The sequence below is a fragment of the Danio aesculapii genome, chromosome 19 (genome assembly GCF_903798145.1).
Source record: "Danio aesculapii chromosome 19, fDanAes4.1, whole genome shotgun sequence".
NCBI classification, from domain to species: Eukaryota; Metazoa; Chordata; class Actinopteri; order Cypriniformes; family Danionidae; genus Danio; species Danio aesculapii.
Window position 1 is genome coordinate 33,829,810 of NC_079453.1, and position 18,907 is coordinate 33,848,716.

The window sequence follows — 18,907 nt, forward strand, 5'->3', positions numbered from 1 at the left end:
ATAAGGTTTCATTAGTTAAATAGGGACTGAGCACCAGAACCTAGCATAGGCTCTATTAGAATTCCTTTTCTAGAATTAATCGTGATTTTGAGGGTCTAAACATGCCAAAAAAAACTCACAAAACTTTGCACACGCCCCAGAAGTGGCAAAAATTTACGTTTATTATAGGTTTTGGAAGTGGGTGTGGCAAAATGACTCGACAGAGCACTGTTGACAGACTGGCCCCCGAGCTACGAATCACACACATGTACGAAAATTGGCACACACATCAAACATGCCAATATCTACAAAAGAGTCTCTTGGAGCAAAATCTCAAACCCAACAGGAAGCTGGACATTTTTAAGTTTCTGTGCCGGAAAAGTGCCGTTTGTATTTTAACGTTGTATTTTAGCTCTTCCTAGAGATTTTATCACATCAACACCAAAATTGGGTATTGTCATATAAAGGCCTTGGCAATGTTAAATTGCGAAGATTTAGAATTTTCGTCAAAGGGACTCTCCGTGGCGGCCTCACAAACTTTGATGCTTCGCCATGAAACAGGAAGTTGTTATAACTCAGGCATGCATTGTCCGATCTGCTTCAAAATTTACACGTTTGATAAGAGTCAGTCTTATCAAAGAGAAGAGTCCCGACCTGAATTCTTTTACATGCCAATATCCAGTTACAGTTATACATATTGTACACTGTAACAAACAGTTCCGTTAGTTTTATCCAAAAGTCTTAGTGATGTGAAATTGTGAAGATCTAGAGTTTTCGCCAAAGGGCGTGTCCATGGCAGACTGACAAACCTCAGTGTTTCACCATGGAAGAGGAAGTACTAATAACTCAACCACACAAAAGCTGCATCCCAAATGGGAAACTATACACTTTGCACTTATGCACTATGTACTTATGGACTTACACACTCAACAGCAGTATATGTATGTAGTGTTGTCCCAAATGGAACACTAATGTTTTTTTACTAAGCGGAAATTCAAACCGTTTGCCGGATGACGTTTGAAGGTTGTCAAATTAGTGAAATAACCAAAGTACCAAATAATACCTGCCATGAGTATAACCGTATTCACCATCGGGAGGCGCTATAATCACTCTCGTAGGAGTGATTGCTTCCACAATCCAAAATAAATAAAGTTATCCAACATGTGCACTCGAAAGCTCCGCCCCTTCCGCTACGTGAGCAAAGCAGCAGCCGTTGAGTGCGTGAAGTGTCCATCATTCCATTCATCATTTCATTTTACAGATTGAATGAGTGCATCATCCGGGTAATTAAAGTGCACAGGTATATTAAGGAGGGTTAGGCATCTTGTTACTACAGAATGTTTTCTTACACTGTTTTATAGTTTAATTTATCAATATCTTTTATATTGTAATATAGTTTGGGTAAGTACTTTCCCTACTACTCTTCAAAATATTTACTTTTTCTTCAGAGAAGAGAACTGTTCCGTCCACCATTTTGTTTCAGAAACTCCATCTTCCTTCAATCTATGATATTAACATTTTTCAAATGTGTTAAGTAGAAGATTTATTCAAATAAAGGTAACATGCCAAATATTTTCAGAAGATATTTCAAAGTAAATTCACAGGTTCATTGTTATTTTACTTGTCAGTTCTCAAGCTTATTCTCCCAACGTTCATACATGTAGAGCGCAACACTTGATTGGATATAGGGGTATTAAATGATTTAATGATTTATCCCATTCAACAAAAAAAAAAAAGTTCCTCTTTAGCATGTTTTAAGAGATGCATAAGGAATCACTTTAATGTTGTCCTGTAATTTTGTAAGAATTCTATTGTCTATTGTTGATTTAATTTTATTTTATGGTTGTGTGTAGAGTTGAAGTCAAAATTATTAGCCCTCCTTTGATTTTTTTCATTCTTTTTTTTAAATGTTTCCCAAATTATGTTTAACAGAGCAAGGAAATTTTCACAGTATGTCTGATAATATTTTTTCTTCTGGAGAAAGTCTTATTTGTTTTATTTTGGCTAGAATAAAAGCAGTTTTAAATTTTTTTTAAAAACATTTTAAGGTCAAAATTATTTGCCCCTTTTCAATAAGTCTACAGAACAAACCATCGTTATACAAAAACTTGCCTAATTACCCTAACCTGCCTAGTTAACTTAATTAACCTAGTTAAGCCTTTAAATGTCACTTTAAGCTGAATAGAAGTGTCTTGAAAAATATCTAGTACAATATTATGGGCTGTCAAATATAAAAGAAATCAGTTATTATAAAGGAGTTATTAAAAACTATTATGTTTAGAAATGTGCTGAAAAAAATCTGCTTTCTGTTAAAAAAATAAACAGGGGGGCTAATAATTCAACTGTGTGATTTTGTAATTTCATTTGTGTGTATTATTAATTACTTGTAACTGCAATTTAGCATTTGTTGTAATGCAATTGTTTTGTCATTTTTTTATTATTATTATTTAGGTAGAGGCTCTAAATAAGCCTTTTTGCTTCTTCCTGCACATTACGACTTATTTTTTCTGTTTTATTTGAATATCGTTGAAATCTTGCGCAAATAAAGACAAAAAAAGAAAAGAAAAGAAAAACAACACTTGTACAGCAATATATTAATTATAGTTCAACATTTACAATTATTTTATAAACATCAAAATTCATGCTTGTTAACATTAGTTAATGCACTGTGAGTTAACATGAACTAACAATGAACCACTGTATTTTCATTCACTAACGAAAACGAACATGAACAAATACTGTAATAAATGTATTGTTCATTGTTTGTTCATGGTAGTAAATGCTTTAACTACCACAACCTTATAGTAAAGTGTTACCCAATTAATTTAAGTTTTATTTAAAATGTTGAAGAAATGTCATTGATAGTTGGTAGAACAAGAACTAAAAATAACATTTTACTCAAACACACAAACATAAATTGTAAATCCAGATAATTTCCAAGTGGTCTCTTATTTTTTTTTTCATATATGTATATTTATTGATTGTCAAAATTTTGATTTCAATGTTTTTGCATCTATCACTTGCATAATTAATTTCTTATGTGTACAGGAATTACTTAAGCCCTTGAAAGAGGAGTAAAAACCATATTTCAATACCCGCATGCAAGTGCCTCTCTCGGTGTGTTTTATCTCAAAGCAGCCACGCAGATGTTCTTCCACAAATGTCACCCTGAGGAACAATTACTGTCTGAATAGTGCCAAAGACAGTAATGTGTTATGATTTACCTCTCCATGATTGACTGGCACTCTTTTCTCCAGGTGAAGCGACTACCTCTGCGCAGTCTGAAAGGTCCAACCGCTGCCCGGTCCGCAGGGCTTCCAGCCAACCTCCAGTCGGGCTCCTCTTTAACCAGGGAGCGCATGGACAATGTGGCACCTGTTGTGAACGTTGTTGAAAATATCAAATATGTAAGTTGAAACACACACAACCAAAATAGCAAAAAAATATAACTTTACCCCACATGTAACTAAACCAAAAATAAGTGATGCTAGGTCTGTCACAATAATCAATATATTGACTTATCGCACAACACATGGACATGACTTCAATCATTTTTGGTGATGCAATATATATCGCCTATACATAAAAAAAAAAAACAATTCTAGGAGGTGTCTCCAATTCTTGGAGGTGTCAGTTTCAGTATGGTTAAAAAGCACTATAGTATTTACTATGAATTACTATAGTATATTTTCATGTGGGTGTCTGACAACTGAAAATAGATCTGATAGCCTCTGTTACTTTTTACCATGCACTTTTTTTGTTAACATTTATTATTATTTATTTAGGATATGCGTTTTCACATTATGATTCAAATGTATAATTATTAAAATGTTAAAATGACTATAGTTCAATTAAATATTCATAAGAATAAAACATTATGTGTTCTTTGGAAGAGAGTATTTGCATTGTGATATTGTATTGTCATTCTGGCATTATATAATGAGATCTTGAAATATGTTTTGGTGCAATATATTGTACAACATAAAAATAGGTATTGTGATAGGCCTAGACTGACCAACAAAACATGATCATTATTTCATCAATGGCGTCATAAATTGTTAAATCAATTTTTTTTATTCTTAATATTATAGTTTAGAAATCAAAGCTCTCATAAAATGAAAGGTGCCATTTTCTATTGTAATCGAGTGGCTAAACAGAAGATCAACTGCTCCTACATCGCTGTCTGATTAGTTCTGCCTACGATTTGCCAACCTAGGAGGCAAATAACAAGAGGGAAATGCAGGTTTACGCAGAAACCAATTCATAAAGATGCTTTGAATACAACAAGCAGTTGTGCAATGCTGTGGAAAACATGCATTAGCTTTCTTGTGGTCCAAACATTAGAAAAGAGTGCATTGGTGAGAACTTGGTTATTTTTTCAATAATTTTACCACAAATTTATTTAGGAACATTCAATGCTGAATTTTCAGATAGACAGTAGCTGTTTCATCTAAAAATGCAAATTAACTTTATGCGCAAACTGGAATATCACATAAAAGATGTGCGAATAAAGCAGCGCTTCCATCCAACAAGTCAAAGAAAACCAAATCGTCACTTCCTAATTAATTGACGTCAAATATCAACAGTTAAAACAAAATTCGCTTTGGTAGGAAAATCTGTGTGAATCTTGTCTTAAAAGGCGCGAGACAGAGCACAGACGCTTTTGATTCTGGAGGTCATTAATAATATAATAACACTAATACTGAAACGGTTTAAGTGTTTTACTATAACCAAAACTGCAAAATTTCAGATGTTTTACAGTGTGCTCAGCCTGCTGGTTTATTTATTCACACACATTTTCATCATTACATGATCTCATATAACCAAATCACATGACGTTTTTTTATGCGCATAATGGAATTTGTTCGGTAAAAGTGTTTCCATCGCAGTTTATGCACATGTCTTATCAAATAAAAAGGTTGTCCTACTCACTTATGCTCTAATGTTTTATAGAACTTATGCACATCTTGGAGTTTCCATCAACTTTTTTTATGTGCATATCCAAAATGCACATGAAAATAAGTGGATGGAAATGTAGCCAGTGATGTGCCAACTATATTGGATCTGACATTGTTGCACCACTCAAGTGAAACTACTATTATTATTACATAGACAAAATTGGTCTGTCAATCATTACAGAACTTTTCATATGCATGTATAAATTCTTGGTATTTATGCATTTTTAATTTAAATCATAATGATAAATAAAGGGCAGAAAGCCGTTTGCGCAATGTGTGTATCTGTAATAGTCACATTGCAGGATTAGATTAAAGATATTATTATCTTTTAATTATGTATACAATGATAACCATGTTACTTTACATTTGATTGTTCAATTTCTATACTGGAATACTGTAAGACTCTGTTAGGCACTGTTTATCGATTTGTTTTGGCTTGTTATGTATAATAATTTATGCAAATGCATGGCATAGAAAAAGACTTGATCATCCCAGATGATCTAAATTAATGATTTCTTTGCAAACAGAGCTATTCAAATCTTCTAGTAAAATTGTATTCATATTGGAACATGTATATCCCAGCAAAACAAAATATCACAACTTCAAAGTATAACAGGTTTTCTAGGGCTAATCAACAATTTAAGTAACAACTACAAAAAAAATATAATAAATCAATTTCAAAACAATGACAGTATATGGACTAGCTGGAAAATATCAAATATTAGGGCATCCAAAGATCACAAATGATCAGAACTTCACTGGAAACAAATGGCTTTTGTGGCTAGTTGCATAAAATGCAAGACTTGCAACTTACAAAGACTTACAACTCGACACATTTCTTTCTTTAAGATTGGTCATCATGTGCAGTAGAACATTTTTAGCTAAAACTATGATCTTTGATGATTCAAAATGGAAGTCAATGGCTACCAGAAAGTATACAGGCAAAATAAAAATAAAAATACTTGAGACTGATGACGATTCACTGACTCTTCTTCAACTAAAACAAAACAATCCATCTGTAAAAGAAAGGTGAGTTTGTGTGTATTAACATTACTATGAGCTATTAGATATGCCCATGTCATTTACATGCACAGACATGATCTCTCTCTCGCACATGCTAAGGCTCAATCCCAATTCTATTTTTTACCTATTGGCCCATAAATCAGAATATGAAGGGGAAGGGCTTCAAATTTCCCACTAAGAAATGGGAAAGCACTACAACACCCGCACTCGTCATCATATGTTGACGCGATCTCTTACTTTATATGAGATCGAAGATGGCGACCAACTGCTTTAATTATTTCAGTTGCGTTATTTTTTGGTATTTATCTTCAGGAAATCACCAAAGGCAATGATATCAAGTTGTTATAACAATATATTGTGGCAATAAGCTCGTAACTATACTGTGCATTTACACCGTAGCTATATTCATCTATGTAAACACAAGAAAACAATATTAATGTTGCATCACACACAAAGGTAATTCCCAGCCACTAGACATTTCTGACAGGTTATTAGAGTGTCATCGAGTAACAAATGTGAAATTATGTTGTGGGACTACTGTACAGGAGTTTTACAGCAAAATTGTATGTTTTTTTAAAGCATGACCATAAAACACGAATGCCGTTATGAATGTATTAAAACAGGGATTCTCAACCGGAGGGCCACAGCTAGTGGGCCTCAGCAATCCTGCAGGTGGGCGGTGAGATAGCTTAAAATTAACTTAATTATTAAACTATAATTATTTGATTTCACTATTAAATATGTTTAATATAAAAATGATTGGTGTAATGGCATCTTCCATTTTCTGTTATTGATTATATTACTCGGTGCAAAAAGAGCCTCACTGTAAAATACAAACTTAACCATGGCTGCACTTCCAACTGCTGCACTCCCATGCTTCACTCTCGGGATGGTATTACCTTGGTGATGTGCGGAGCCTGGTTTTCTCCAAACGTAATGCCTGGCATTTACTCCAAAGAGTTCAATTTTAGTCTCATCAGACCAGAGAATTTTGTTTCTTATGGTCTGAGAGTCCTTCAGATGCCTTTGCAAATCATGTCCAACCAACTAAATTTACTACAGGTGAACTCCAGTTAAGCTGCTGAAGTATCTCAAGAATGATCAGTGGAAACAGAATGTACCTGAGCTCAATTTAGAGCTTCACGGCAAAGGCTGTGAAAACTGATGCACATCTTTTCTCAGGTTTTTTAATTGTAATCAAATTTGCAAGAGTTTAAAAACAATCTTTTTTCACATTGTCATTATGGGGTATTGTGTGTAGAATCTTAAGCACTGTATGTTCTACTGAAGCAAAAAATATATATTTTAAATCACCTACATCTTATAGCATAAGAGTACATCAACAGACAATTTAATTTTCTAAATGATCAACCTATTTAGCATATAGGCTAAATTTATGCAACTAGCTGCAGCTGGATCATTTGATGGAGGTGAAAGGCAACTTAAGATTCAAAAAGGAACAATTATTTATTTCCCAAAGTATTTCTGTTCGATTTGACCCTGCTGGATGAACATTACCTGGCTGAGACTGGTGAGCAGAGTACCAGGGGAGGAGGTGCATCAGCAGTTCTCTCTGCCTGATCCAGGGAGAGTCAGTTCTGCTCCTGGGCACCTGAACATGCTGGTTTTCACTCCATCTGACTCCTTTAACCCATTTGGGCAATCAGAAAACTGTTAACTAGGTTCCCTCGGAGGGGCCAAAAACTTGTCAGTAATGGTGATGACAATTAACAAATATTAAGATAGTACTCTTTGAGAAAACATTGCAGTGTTAAGAAGCAGGATTAGTATCTTGGAGCCATGCTTAATTCTCTAGCACTGTAGAGAACGTAAAAGCGTCATGCTTGGGGCTCTGTTAGTAAGGGTCAGGTGTTAACAGCACTTCAGTGCAAAAGAGGACATGAAAACCAGCATTTGACAAACCCAGGATCAGGACTGAGAGCTACACAAGAGGGTCTAACCTGGGAGATGGAGAGCAGAAGTGGTCCTGGAGGGCTTCACATTACTTAATTAGCTCCTTCAAACATCAACACGTTCTCTTTATTATAAATGCAAGACGATGCCAGTGTTGGCTGCGTTACAGCCTAAAAGGCTTTAAAGCTCATTTCAGACTGGAACAACCTACACTTCTTGGATGTGCCAAGAACAGCATTAACTTAAGCACATAACTGATGGGAAATGACAACAGTTGATTGAATTTCAATTCAGTGTAGAAACACAGCATGTCCCTTCCAATGCACTTGCTCATTCGAACGTCGAACTATACAATTCGTCAAATGCAAAGCCCTCAAGGACCATGTCAATCGTATAGGGAGGAAACGGCAAGAAAGCAAATGCAAATGATAATAAATAAATGAAACACTCAGAAATCCAGGCCCTTGTTTTTGGCAAATCATGTCCCTGCAATGGAAGCTCAGCTCACCTGGGCTGTTACGCTCCAGCAGGTACCAGCGATAAAAGGCCCTGCGTTTAGAGTCGCTCATCTCCAGTCCTTGCTGCAGGAGCCACTGGGAAATGTAGCTCTGACTGATACCTGCAGAATATCAACATAGGAGCAGTTTTAGAAGTGTGATTTGATCATTTGTTTAGGATGAGGTCTGGAAAACGCTATGATTTCCACTGAATAATGTAAAAACATCCACCAGTTTAAAAACAGCCAATTTTGTAATATTCACTTTTTATTCTGCAAACCAAAAAGATATCATACTTATAAACCAAAGAGAAAATAAGTGAATTTTTCATGTGATTATATCTAAAGAATTTTTCAAATACTGATTTGTTTTACAAAAGATATATAATAATTTGTATTAAATAACTTTTAGAATAAATGAATTGCACTATAATTTCAGTTTGTTTTTTTTATAGATAGAATTTTGTTTTTTTTTTTCAAAATTCTTTTAAAATGTAAAGAATATATTGTGGAATAAGGGGAATATGCTTATAAAATAAATGTTTAATTTAATATTATTTTGTAATTCAATTATAAAAAGTAAATATATTGTTCTCTCAGCAATGCAGTCAACAGTCCATCTTACTTTGAAGAATATATGATATATAAATGAATTTATATTTTTTATAAAGTGAGAGAAAATAAGTATTGAACACGTCACCATTTATCTCAAAAAACATTAGTTCTAAAAATGCTGTTGACTTGAAATATTCACCAGATGTTGGTAATAACCAAAGAGTTTGCAATTTAAGTTTTGCGTAATAAAATAAAATGATGCAGGGAAAAAGTATTGAACACATGAAGAAAGGGAGGTGTAGAAAGGCAGTGAAAGCCCAGACAGCAGCTGAAATATCTCAGTAGTTCTTCAGCAACCCTCTGCCTTTTGTCATTGTAAATGAATATTAGCTGCTTCAGTCCAACATCTACTTTATCAGGATGATGAAGATGAAACCAGGGTGGACATTTCAGAAAGACAACGATTCAAAACACAGCCAAGGAAACTCTCAAATGTTTTCAGAGAAATAAAATCAAGCTGTAGAATGGCCTAGTCAATCACCCGACTTGAATCCAATAGAAAATACAAAATAAAGCTCAGATTTGATAGACGAGTCCCACAGAACCATTAAGATTAACAATTTGTTGAGGTCTGTGAAAAACTCTGAGCAACTCATGTGACTTCATTCTCCATATGAGGCATCTTTAAGCTGCCATCACCAAAAAAGCCTTTTATATAAAGTATTAATTAAGTTTCAGTAATTCAGCACTTTTCTTTGTTTCTTTTCATTGCTGTTACGCGTAACTCATTTTTCAGATTTTATTTGTTTTGTTTTTATGTTTGTATTGTTTGGGTTTTTACCAAAATCTGGTTCGATTCCATGTCGACAGCTCCTTTAGAAATATTATTCCAAGAAAAAAACATGACGTGTTCAGTACTTATTTCCTCCATTACAGTGATCCACACAGGCTACAATCATTAAAAAAAGTTTTCAAAAATACTGTTAATCCTATTTTAAATCTCAAACACATCTTCCTTTTTTGACTATTTTATAGAGAATAATATCCAATTGCCCTCAACACAAACTGATGTTGATACTATAAGCACATCTGTACCCAATCTGTCCTCTGTGGGGTTCATCAGATCCAGTGTTGATCTTTCTGCTGTATAACATATAATCTGTGTAAAACATCAAGAATGCATGCAATTGTTCTGAGAATGGGAAACATATTAGCTAAGAGGTGGAAACACAATCTGAGTTTGCAATCACAGTTTGCGTCCACAGAGTTGGTTTGCATTTTTTTCATCAGCTGTAAATGTGACCTCTTTCCAGTCAGATATTATCAGCTTCAGTTGCTTGATGTTTTTCCACCATCTCAACGTTTTGGTTATCAAAGCTGTGGTTGGCCTAGATTCTCTCTCTGTTAGTGCTGATTCGGACAAGTTTGGTACATACTCAACAAGCACTAATATATAGTATGGAAATAATATATAACTGTTATTGAATAAAAGGTTTAATTGTTTGAGATGTAAAAAAAATAAAAAATAAAAAATTCACACTCCCCCTCCCCATTAAGAGACAAAAAAGCATGTGGAGTACCTGTGACCTGGCCAACAATTGCTTGGGAGATCCTTCTGTTATTAAGAAAAGCCTTTATTTCTTCTTTCACAAGGTTGCTGTCCCTCCTACAGTCCAAACAAAGACGATGATTAAAGCGACAAACTAAAACACTGAGTCTAACAGTTCTAAAATGGTGAAAAATATTAGAAGCTTTAAAAATATGTTCTAAAACGAGTGTTATACTTAGGGTATTGCATAATATGTACTGTACATCCATAGGTCTATTTATAAGGTACACCTAATTAAATGGAAATATTCAGATATTTGTAATATCTGTAATTATTTCATGGCTGAAACTCAATGCATTTAAGCATGCAGACTTTGTCAAGAAGATCTTCAGGAGTTCAAATGGAGCATCAGATCACACAAAAAACCCATTTCAATTACTTAAAATATGGCATGGTCCTTGGTGTCACACTGGGCTGGTTTTAGTGTTTCCGAAACTGCTGTTCTACTGGAAGTTTCACACACAACCTTCTCTAGAGTTTACAGAGAGTGCTCTCCTAAATTAAAAAAATATCTTGTGAGCAGTAGCTTTGTGAGTAAAGGTCTTAGAGACAAATTGCCAGAGTACTTCTAACTGATCAAACTATTCACTATAAACACGATCTCTGAACAAACAATGCATTAAACTTTGAAGCAGATGAGCTACAGCAGCAGAGGAGCACACCGGTGCCTCCTTTGAGCTAAAAACAGCAAACCGAGGCTACAATTCACACAGGTTCAACAAAATTGGACTATAGAAGATTGGAAAAAGTTCCCTGGTTTTATGAGTCTCAATTTTTGCTGCAGCATTCAGAAGTCAAAATTCGGCGTAAACAAAATGAAAGCAGGAGATTTTCTTGACACACTTTGGGTCTCCAAAATACCAACTACAGTGCATCTGGAAAGTATTCATAGCTGCTGCTCTGAAAGTTCCAATAAGCACAGTGGCCTCCATCATCCATAAGTGGAAGATGTTTGGAACCACCAGTACTCTTCCTAGAGCTAGCCGGCCATCTAAGCTGAGTGATCGGGGGAGGGCTTTAGTCAGGGAGGTGATCAATAACCCAATGGTCAGTTTGTCTGAGCTCCAGTGTTCTTCGGTGGAGAGAGGAGAACCTTACAGAAAAACAACCATCTGTGCAGCAATCCACCAATCAGGCCTGTATGGTAGTGGCCAGACAGAAGCCACTCCCGACCTGGAATTTGCCAAAAGGCATCTGAAGGACTCTCAGACCATGAGAAACAAAACTCTCTGGTCAGATGAGACTAAAATTGAACTCTTTGGAGTGAATGCCAGGCGTTACGTTTGGAGAAAACCAGGCACCGCTAATCACCAGGCTAATACCATCCCTACAGTGAAGCATGGTGGTGGCAGCATCATGTTGTGGGGATGTTTTTCAGCAGCAGGAACTGGAAGACTAGTCCAGATAGAGGGAAACATGAATGCAGCAATGTACAGAGACATCCTGAATGAAAACCTGCTTCAGAGTGCTCTTGACCTCAGACTGGGGTGACGATTCATCTTCCAGCAGGACAATGACCCAAAGCACACCGCCAAAATATCAATGGAGAGATATTCAACGAACAACTCTGTGAATGTCCCTGAGTGGCCCAGCCAGAGCCCAGACCTAAATCCTATTGAATATATGGAGAGATCTGAAAAATCACTGTACAGGATCGCTTTCCATCCAACCTGATATAGCTTGAGAGTTACTGCTAAGAGGAATAGGCAAAAATTCCCTAAGACAGGTGTGCCAAACTTGTGGCATCATATTCAAAAACACTTGAGGCTGTAATTGCTGCCAAAGGTGCATCAACAATGTATTGAGCAAAGGCTGTACATGTTCTTATGTACATGTGATTTTTCAGGTTTTTTATTTAATAAATTTTCAACAAATTAAAAAAAAACTTTTTTCACATTGTCATTATGAGGTATTGTGTGTAGAATGTTGAAAGAATAAATGAATTTAATCCATTTTGGACTAAGACTGTAACATAAAATGTGGAAAAAGTGAAGCGCTTTAAATACTTTCGAGATGCACTGTAAGCATGAATGTTCATGACCATGTCCATTATGACCATAGTGAACCCATCTTGTAAATCCATAATGTAGGGTCAAATCACTTCAAACTTGTTTCTTGAACATGACAGTTGAGTTAAATAAACTTAAATGGCCTCCACAGATCCAATAGACTACCATAAATAATTAGTTTGGTTCCAGAATAAAAATCCTCCTACAATCCAAACAAGCACAAGCATTACAGTGACAAAACAAAAGTCTTACATTTCTAAAATGGCGAAAAATGTTAGAAGCTTTAAAAATAGATTCTAAAATGAGTGTTATAATTAGGTTATTACATAATATGCACTGTCCTGATTTTCTTGATACACTTTGGGTCTCCAAATATCAACTAAGCATTAATGTCCATGACCATGTCCATTCTATCCCTTTTATGACCATAGTGAACCCATCTTGTGATGCTACACCTATAATGCACTGTCAATAAGGTCAAATCATTTTAAACTGGTTTCTTGAACATGACAGTTGAGTTAAATAAACTCCACAGTCCACAGATCCTAAAGAGCCCCATTAGGATGTGGTGGAAGAGGCAATTCAATTATTAGCTCGCTTCCAGGATAAAAATTGTACTCAGAGCCATGTCATTCAAGATTTGATTTGCAATTTCTTTCTTTTTTCTATCAAAAAGAAATGAAGAATTTTTCTCCATATGGTGGACTTTTTGGGCGTGATTTGAACTTTCAAAAATGTACTCCTCAACTGGGATTATGTAGAGCCATATGAATCTGCAGTTTGAAAGTTCTCATTTCTTTTTGACTCCGTAAAGAAAGAAATTAACAACTTCGATTACAAGAGGGAGAGTAAACTACCATGTTCAGCCAACAAATCAAACTGCACAATACTCCCAATATGGATCAAAATCCAAAAGCAATGTTTCTGTAGCACCTTGTTAAAGCTACACCATGGAGAATTAGGTAAGTTCTGAAGACAAGCTAGCCAGGTGTGCCTAATAAATTGGCCACAAAGTGTATTTAAATGAGGAACATACCGCATTCTTCAGAGCCAAAGCCGTTACAAGAAAAGCTACAGAAAGTATCCATATGCACCAACTGTCCAACTGACCTGATTCAGAAAGGGTTCTTGTTCTCTGAAAATTACACTGTTGCTCAGGGACATTTGCTGTCATTATCAGCTGTTATATTAATCTCTGCCTCTCAGTAGACCTGAGAAGAGAAGCCCACAGAAGCAGCTCATAATGTGCGCTCGTAACAGATACAGTACCTCATGTATTCCTCCACCTTCTCCTCCAGATCCCAGTCCTCTTCTGCCAAATCGTAACTGAACGACCTCTGAACTCCACTGGGCGGGTACAGGGGTGGAGGTGAGGCATCGTAGCTGTTACTGGGTGATAATGCAGCATCAATTACAGGAGTTTGCGTGGTGGCTGAGGTAAGAGAGGAGGAGGATGAGGAGGAGGATGACGGGGCAGCAGGGGCTGCGGAGGTAGGGGCGCTGGGTTGGGTTGAGTGATTGTTGCAGCATGGGGAACGATGGTCTGGATCAAGCCTGTCTAAAGACTCAAGGGCTTGAATGATCTGAGGTTTGGTCATCCCCGACAGCCTTAAGCGCTGGAGCAGGTCGATCTGTTCAATGGTGTAGCGCGGCTCCCCATCACAACACTCCATCCTGACATCTGTGGGACAAAACAAGGCCAAATCATGTTCTTTTCACATTTACACTTCTTTTTATGAGAATTGTGCAATGCATGCATCAATAAAGTCTGTGTGAACCGGAAGTTGCTGAGACTTTTGTTTCAGTATGTTGATGTACGTCCAACTGAAACAGAATATTGAGTAGAGGGCGGGGTTTTCTTTTTATGCATCATTCCCTTGTAGAAAACTAACAGTAAAGGCTGGTTTATACTTCTGCATCAAGTGATCGCCCTGACAAACGGCGCATGCCTTGTGTGTAGTTGGCATGTATACTTCTGTTGCTCTGCAATAGCACTTCTGAAACTCTAGCTGGCAGCAGGTTATGTTCCTCTGTGTGAAGTTTCTTCGCAGGTTTTTTGTTTGTTCGGAACGCTACCTTAATGTATCTAAAACTTGCTCATTCGGAGGTGGGAATCGGCGGATGTGCAACAACTTTAATCATAAGGTAAACACAAAACAAAAAAAGTTTTATCTGGACCTCCTTCACGGGACTCGACACTTGTAAACACTCGCTCCACACTCGTCACAGCTACCAAGCCAACCAATCACAGAGCTTGTGCCATGCATCATTTTAACATGTAGTTACATTTTTTGAGAGGTGCACGTCAGCATTGGCGTCACCATGGGCATCAGCCACGGCGAGGGCTATGTGACCGCACGGAGGCTGCGCCGGACCATACCAGTGCGCATGACACAGAGCAGAGCTGTGTAATTAATCAAAATCGAATTGCAATCGCAATTTGAAAAATTGCAATTAGTTAAATCACAAGAGGCTGCAAAATCATGAAATCCATCCAGAACAAATGCGTGCATGGCGTCTGTGTGTGACAGTCTTACTAGCCAACTGAGTGAACACACTTTCGTTCTGCCCAATCAGAATTGCGCAACCGAACTATGCGGAACACCCACAAAAAATTTTTAAAAAATTAAAAAACAATATGGGAATATTTTGGTTTTAAAGTCACACAAAATGAAAGTTTAATGTTTTGATAACTGCATGTGTATTCCGTGTGCATTCACGGCTCGCGATGCAGCTGTGTACATCATCTGTAGTGACTGATTGTAATGTAATGTACTATAAAAATATAAATTGTCATTTCATTTCCATAGGACAGTCAAATATAGATACATTAGTTGCAGAATTGTATAGCAGTTTAACGGTTTAAATGCTTCTTAATGGATATTATGTCATTAATGCGACTATACGCATGATTTTACGGACAGCTTACGACCTACTAACTACGGTTTGCTTTAAGAACATGTTAACAAATTTAGTTACAAACTAGCTAGTAGTTACAAAGCCACTAGTGTGGACTTCACCTTCTAGTTTAAGAAAGAACTTACGAACAGCTATAAAAAAAATAAATAAATAAATATCACAATTAGATTTTTATCCCAAATCGCACAGCCCTATGCAGAAGTATAAATCAGCCTAAGAAGAGATGTGGTTAGGAATGTTGTGGATAAAGCCCTTCAAACTTATGTTAATACAGAAAGACCACCATTCCAAATGTAGAAGAAAATGGCCGAACCTTGATTGAAGATTACCAAAACAAACTTTTTTTTCTGGGGATTAACATGCACGGATTAATTGTTCACATAAAGAATAACATTGTCTGCTAGCAAAATAAACATTGTAAACTTTGTTTTATGATGGACTTTAAAAATCACAATAAGTAAGTAAGTAACACCCAGTTTAAAGGTAAGGAAATAAAATATATTAACAGATATTACTCAAACGTATATTTAAATGATTTTGATGCGTTAACATCAATGCTTTAAAAATAGTATTTAAATAGCACAAACAAATTTTGCTAAATAAGACCTCAAAAGTGGTTGAAGGTGGAGAAAAGAAACTACTGCAAAGTTCAATATTTGTTTTCAAATATAATGTTAAAGCATTTTGTATGAATGAACTTTTGTATGTATACTTCTTTTGTGTATGCTTTCTTGTATAAATACACAGAAATAGCATACAGTGTAATAACTACCCAATAAGAACATGCGTAAAGTGACAACAATAACTTTTAGCAAAACAACAGATGTTCTCTGGTCAGGATACTCTTTTACATCTGCATCCTGTCCCAATTTCAGTCTACCACAAACATGACTGATTAACTGTAGTAACTAACAATAAACCAGACAGAGAAAAAGGAGGGAAATGCACAATTAGCTCATCCTGTAACATTAATAAACTTGCACATAGACAAGCTGTGAGCCGATTTCGCCTAACCGGTGGTATTTGGAGGTATCCTATTCATTTTCTCCATTGTGAAACAGACTTTAAACAAAAACTTTTAAGACTAGCCTACAAGATTGCCATCAACCTCCATTATTTGATTTTATGTCATGTTTATAAGTAAAATTCCAAGTGATAAACAACATGATTATTTCAATATCCATTAAAGGGTCACGAAAAACCAAAACACATTTTTTGAGATGTTAACAGTCATAAATGTGTCCCACACTGCTAAAAACACTATTAGGACACATATATATTTCACAAAAAAGTGAAAATTTGTTGTTTTTGCATTATTTCGAGCAAATTCGTTCATAGTGATTAGATCCGTGTGAATTCCAGTGTGGAGACTGGCTGTCTGTACCAGCGGGTACAATGTGACATCTTTGAGCGACCATCATTAATTCATGAGATAAACTTGGTTCGAACCAATCAGCGCGCTCTATTGTGAATGAGGCGCAACTTCATTAATATGCATGAATGCTTCAAAAACTGTTTTTACTTGTTATAGTGTTCAGACTCAGAGAGACGCCACATTGTGTTGCCAACCATAATTAAAACAAGGGAAGGAAAAAAAATTGTTCAGAGACATGGGTCATCAGTGTTGTGTTTATAAATGTGTCGCAACAAAGGTTTTGTTCCCATTTTCCCACTATGAGAGCACCGCTGCGTGTCGGCCCACATTTGTGGATTACAGTGCTCTGCTAACACGCGACAAAAATATGTTTGTAAGTAACATGTTTTACCCAAGAGCTTTTCTCATCTGGAAATCCGGATTTGCTGCTCGTCTTCTTTTCAAAAAAGATGCGGTTCCAGTTGGTGTTGACTGCCCTGTCTCTACAGATTTGGTAAGGGTGTGATCAGTGTTGTTTGTTTGTTTGTTTGTTTGTTTATGTTTATTCAGATGGCAAAGTTAGTTATTGTCGTCACCAGTACTCTTTCAGTTTTTAAAGACATACCTTAGTCAAAATGATTTAGTTAGGTTTACAGTAATATCACTACAGTATTATGGACTGAAAGATCCATGTAAATGCTGCTCTCCGAATGTAAACATTTAAACATCTCAATCAAACCATTACCGTCGTGTAGGATTTTCGCTGTGTATGATTTTCGCCGCATTTTGTGACAGGATAGTCTATACACACACGGCTGTTTGATGCTATTCTCTGCACCTATCGAGTGCCTGCATCTACAGAGAAATGCGGAGGATTTTTTTTTTCTCAGGCGGCGTGCGGTATGAAAAATTCCAGTAAAACAACACTCCTCCAGCCGTTCCTCGCATCTAATATCTCATTTGTAACGGGGCATGCATGAAATGTTCCTGAATGAAAGTGAAAGTGCCAAACTGCAGTTAAAGTCAACATATTAAGAATGAAATACCCAAAATTACATGAAACTCCACAGGAAATGTGAATAGTGTGGCAATGATGTTAATCGATCTATGTGCTATAACATGTAAAACGGGATCATGAAAGGAACATTCAGAAGCTCTGATACAGATTATTGAGCTGAAGCTTTAACCAATGTCTTATTCAGATTAAGGCAAATAATTTGATTACTGATGTCCATGTAAACGTGGTCACGATCTATCTCCTCTGCATGTTTCCGCTGTGAAAATCAGCTGTAGTGCATGTACTGAAACTCCCTTTTTCTTGCAAACCCTTCCCTCTTTCACTACTCGACACTCCCACCTAAACAGAGCTGGACTCACCCAATTTCCTGACTTTTTTCAAACTAGAGGTGTGAATACACCCTGCTGAGACAGTGGGGGTTTCATGGTTCCCTGCAATCTCAAACTATTTAGACACTGTATATCTATATTTTACAATAAACATAAAATGTTGTTCCTATATTTTTCTAATATGACTTTCACAAATATTACTTTCACTCTATGGGATTGTAGTTCTTTCTTGTATTAAAGCTGTGAAGCACACGGTCTTGCATCTTTGGGGTTTTTTTTGGTCCAATTTTCAAATACTTTAATTCAAGATCAATTATTTTGACTTCAAATCAATGTTGATAATGTCGTGGTTGGTTCACCTTGTAGCTGGCTGGTTTGATTCATGGTTTATAAAGTCTTAAAAACCTTTTTGAGAGATGAATGAGAGAAACACTTTCCAAATGAAAGCTGCTGAAAGCGTGGGTGGACTCTAATGCACTCTACAGAACAACAATAACAAACAACAAAAAAAAAAAACTGCGATTGATCAGCGAAACAGATTACAACTGTTACACCCCCAAACTCATTAACTGAGCCAGTGTTGTTGAGTCTGGCTAATCAGAAAGCTTAAAGGTATAATTTACCTAAAACTGAAAAATTGCTGTTAAGGTCATCCTGAGGTGATTTATTCCTTCAGTAAAACATTAGAGAAGGTTTTTAGCTGAAACTGTGGTTTGTGGTGACTCATAAATTTAAAGTCAATGG

At 36.2% G+C, this 18,907-nt stretch overlaps 1 protein-coding gene across 2 annotated transcripts in view; it reads right to left on the minus strand.

Moving 5' to 3' along the window:
* zgc:91944 (uncharacterized protein LOC436941 homolog) overlaps nt 1-18,907 on the minus strand; it is a 33,696-nt gene that overhangs the window by 7,953 nt on the left and 6,836 nt on the right. The window contains exons 3-7 of one of the 2 annotated variants that reach the window (XM_056479621.1): nt 13,813-14,224; nt 10,506-10,591; nt 8,383-8,493; nt 7,479-7,604; nt 3,204-3,354 (exon numbers count right to left, since the gene is read on the minus strand). In XM_056479621.1, the coding sequence (XP_056335596.1) occupies nt 3,204-3,354; nt 7,479-7,604; nt 8,383-8,493; nt 10,506-10,591; nt 13,813-14,224 (886 nt within the window). The remainder of the gene's footprint in view (nt 1-3,203; nt 3,355-7,478; nt 7,605-8,382; nt 8,494-10,505; nt 10,592-13,812; nt 14,225-18,907) is intronic. The other variant, XM_056479622.1, reaches the window with a different exon arrangement.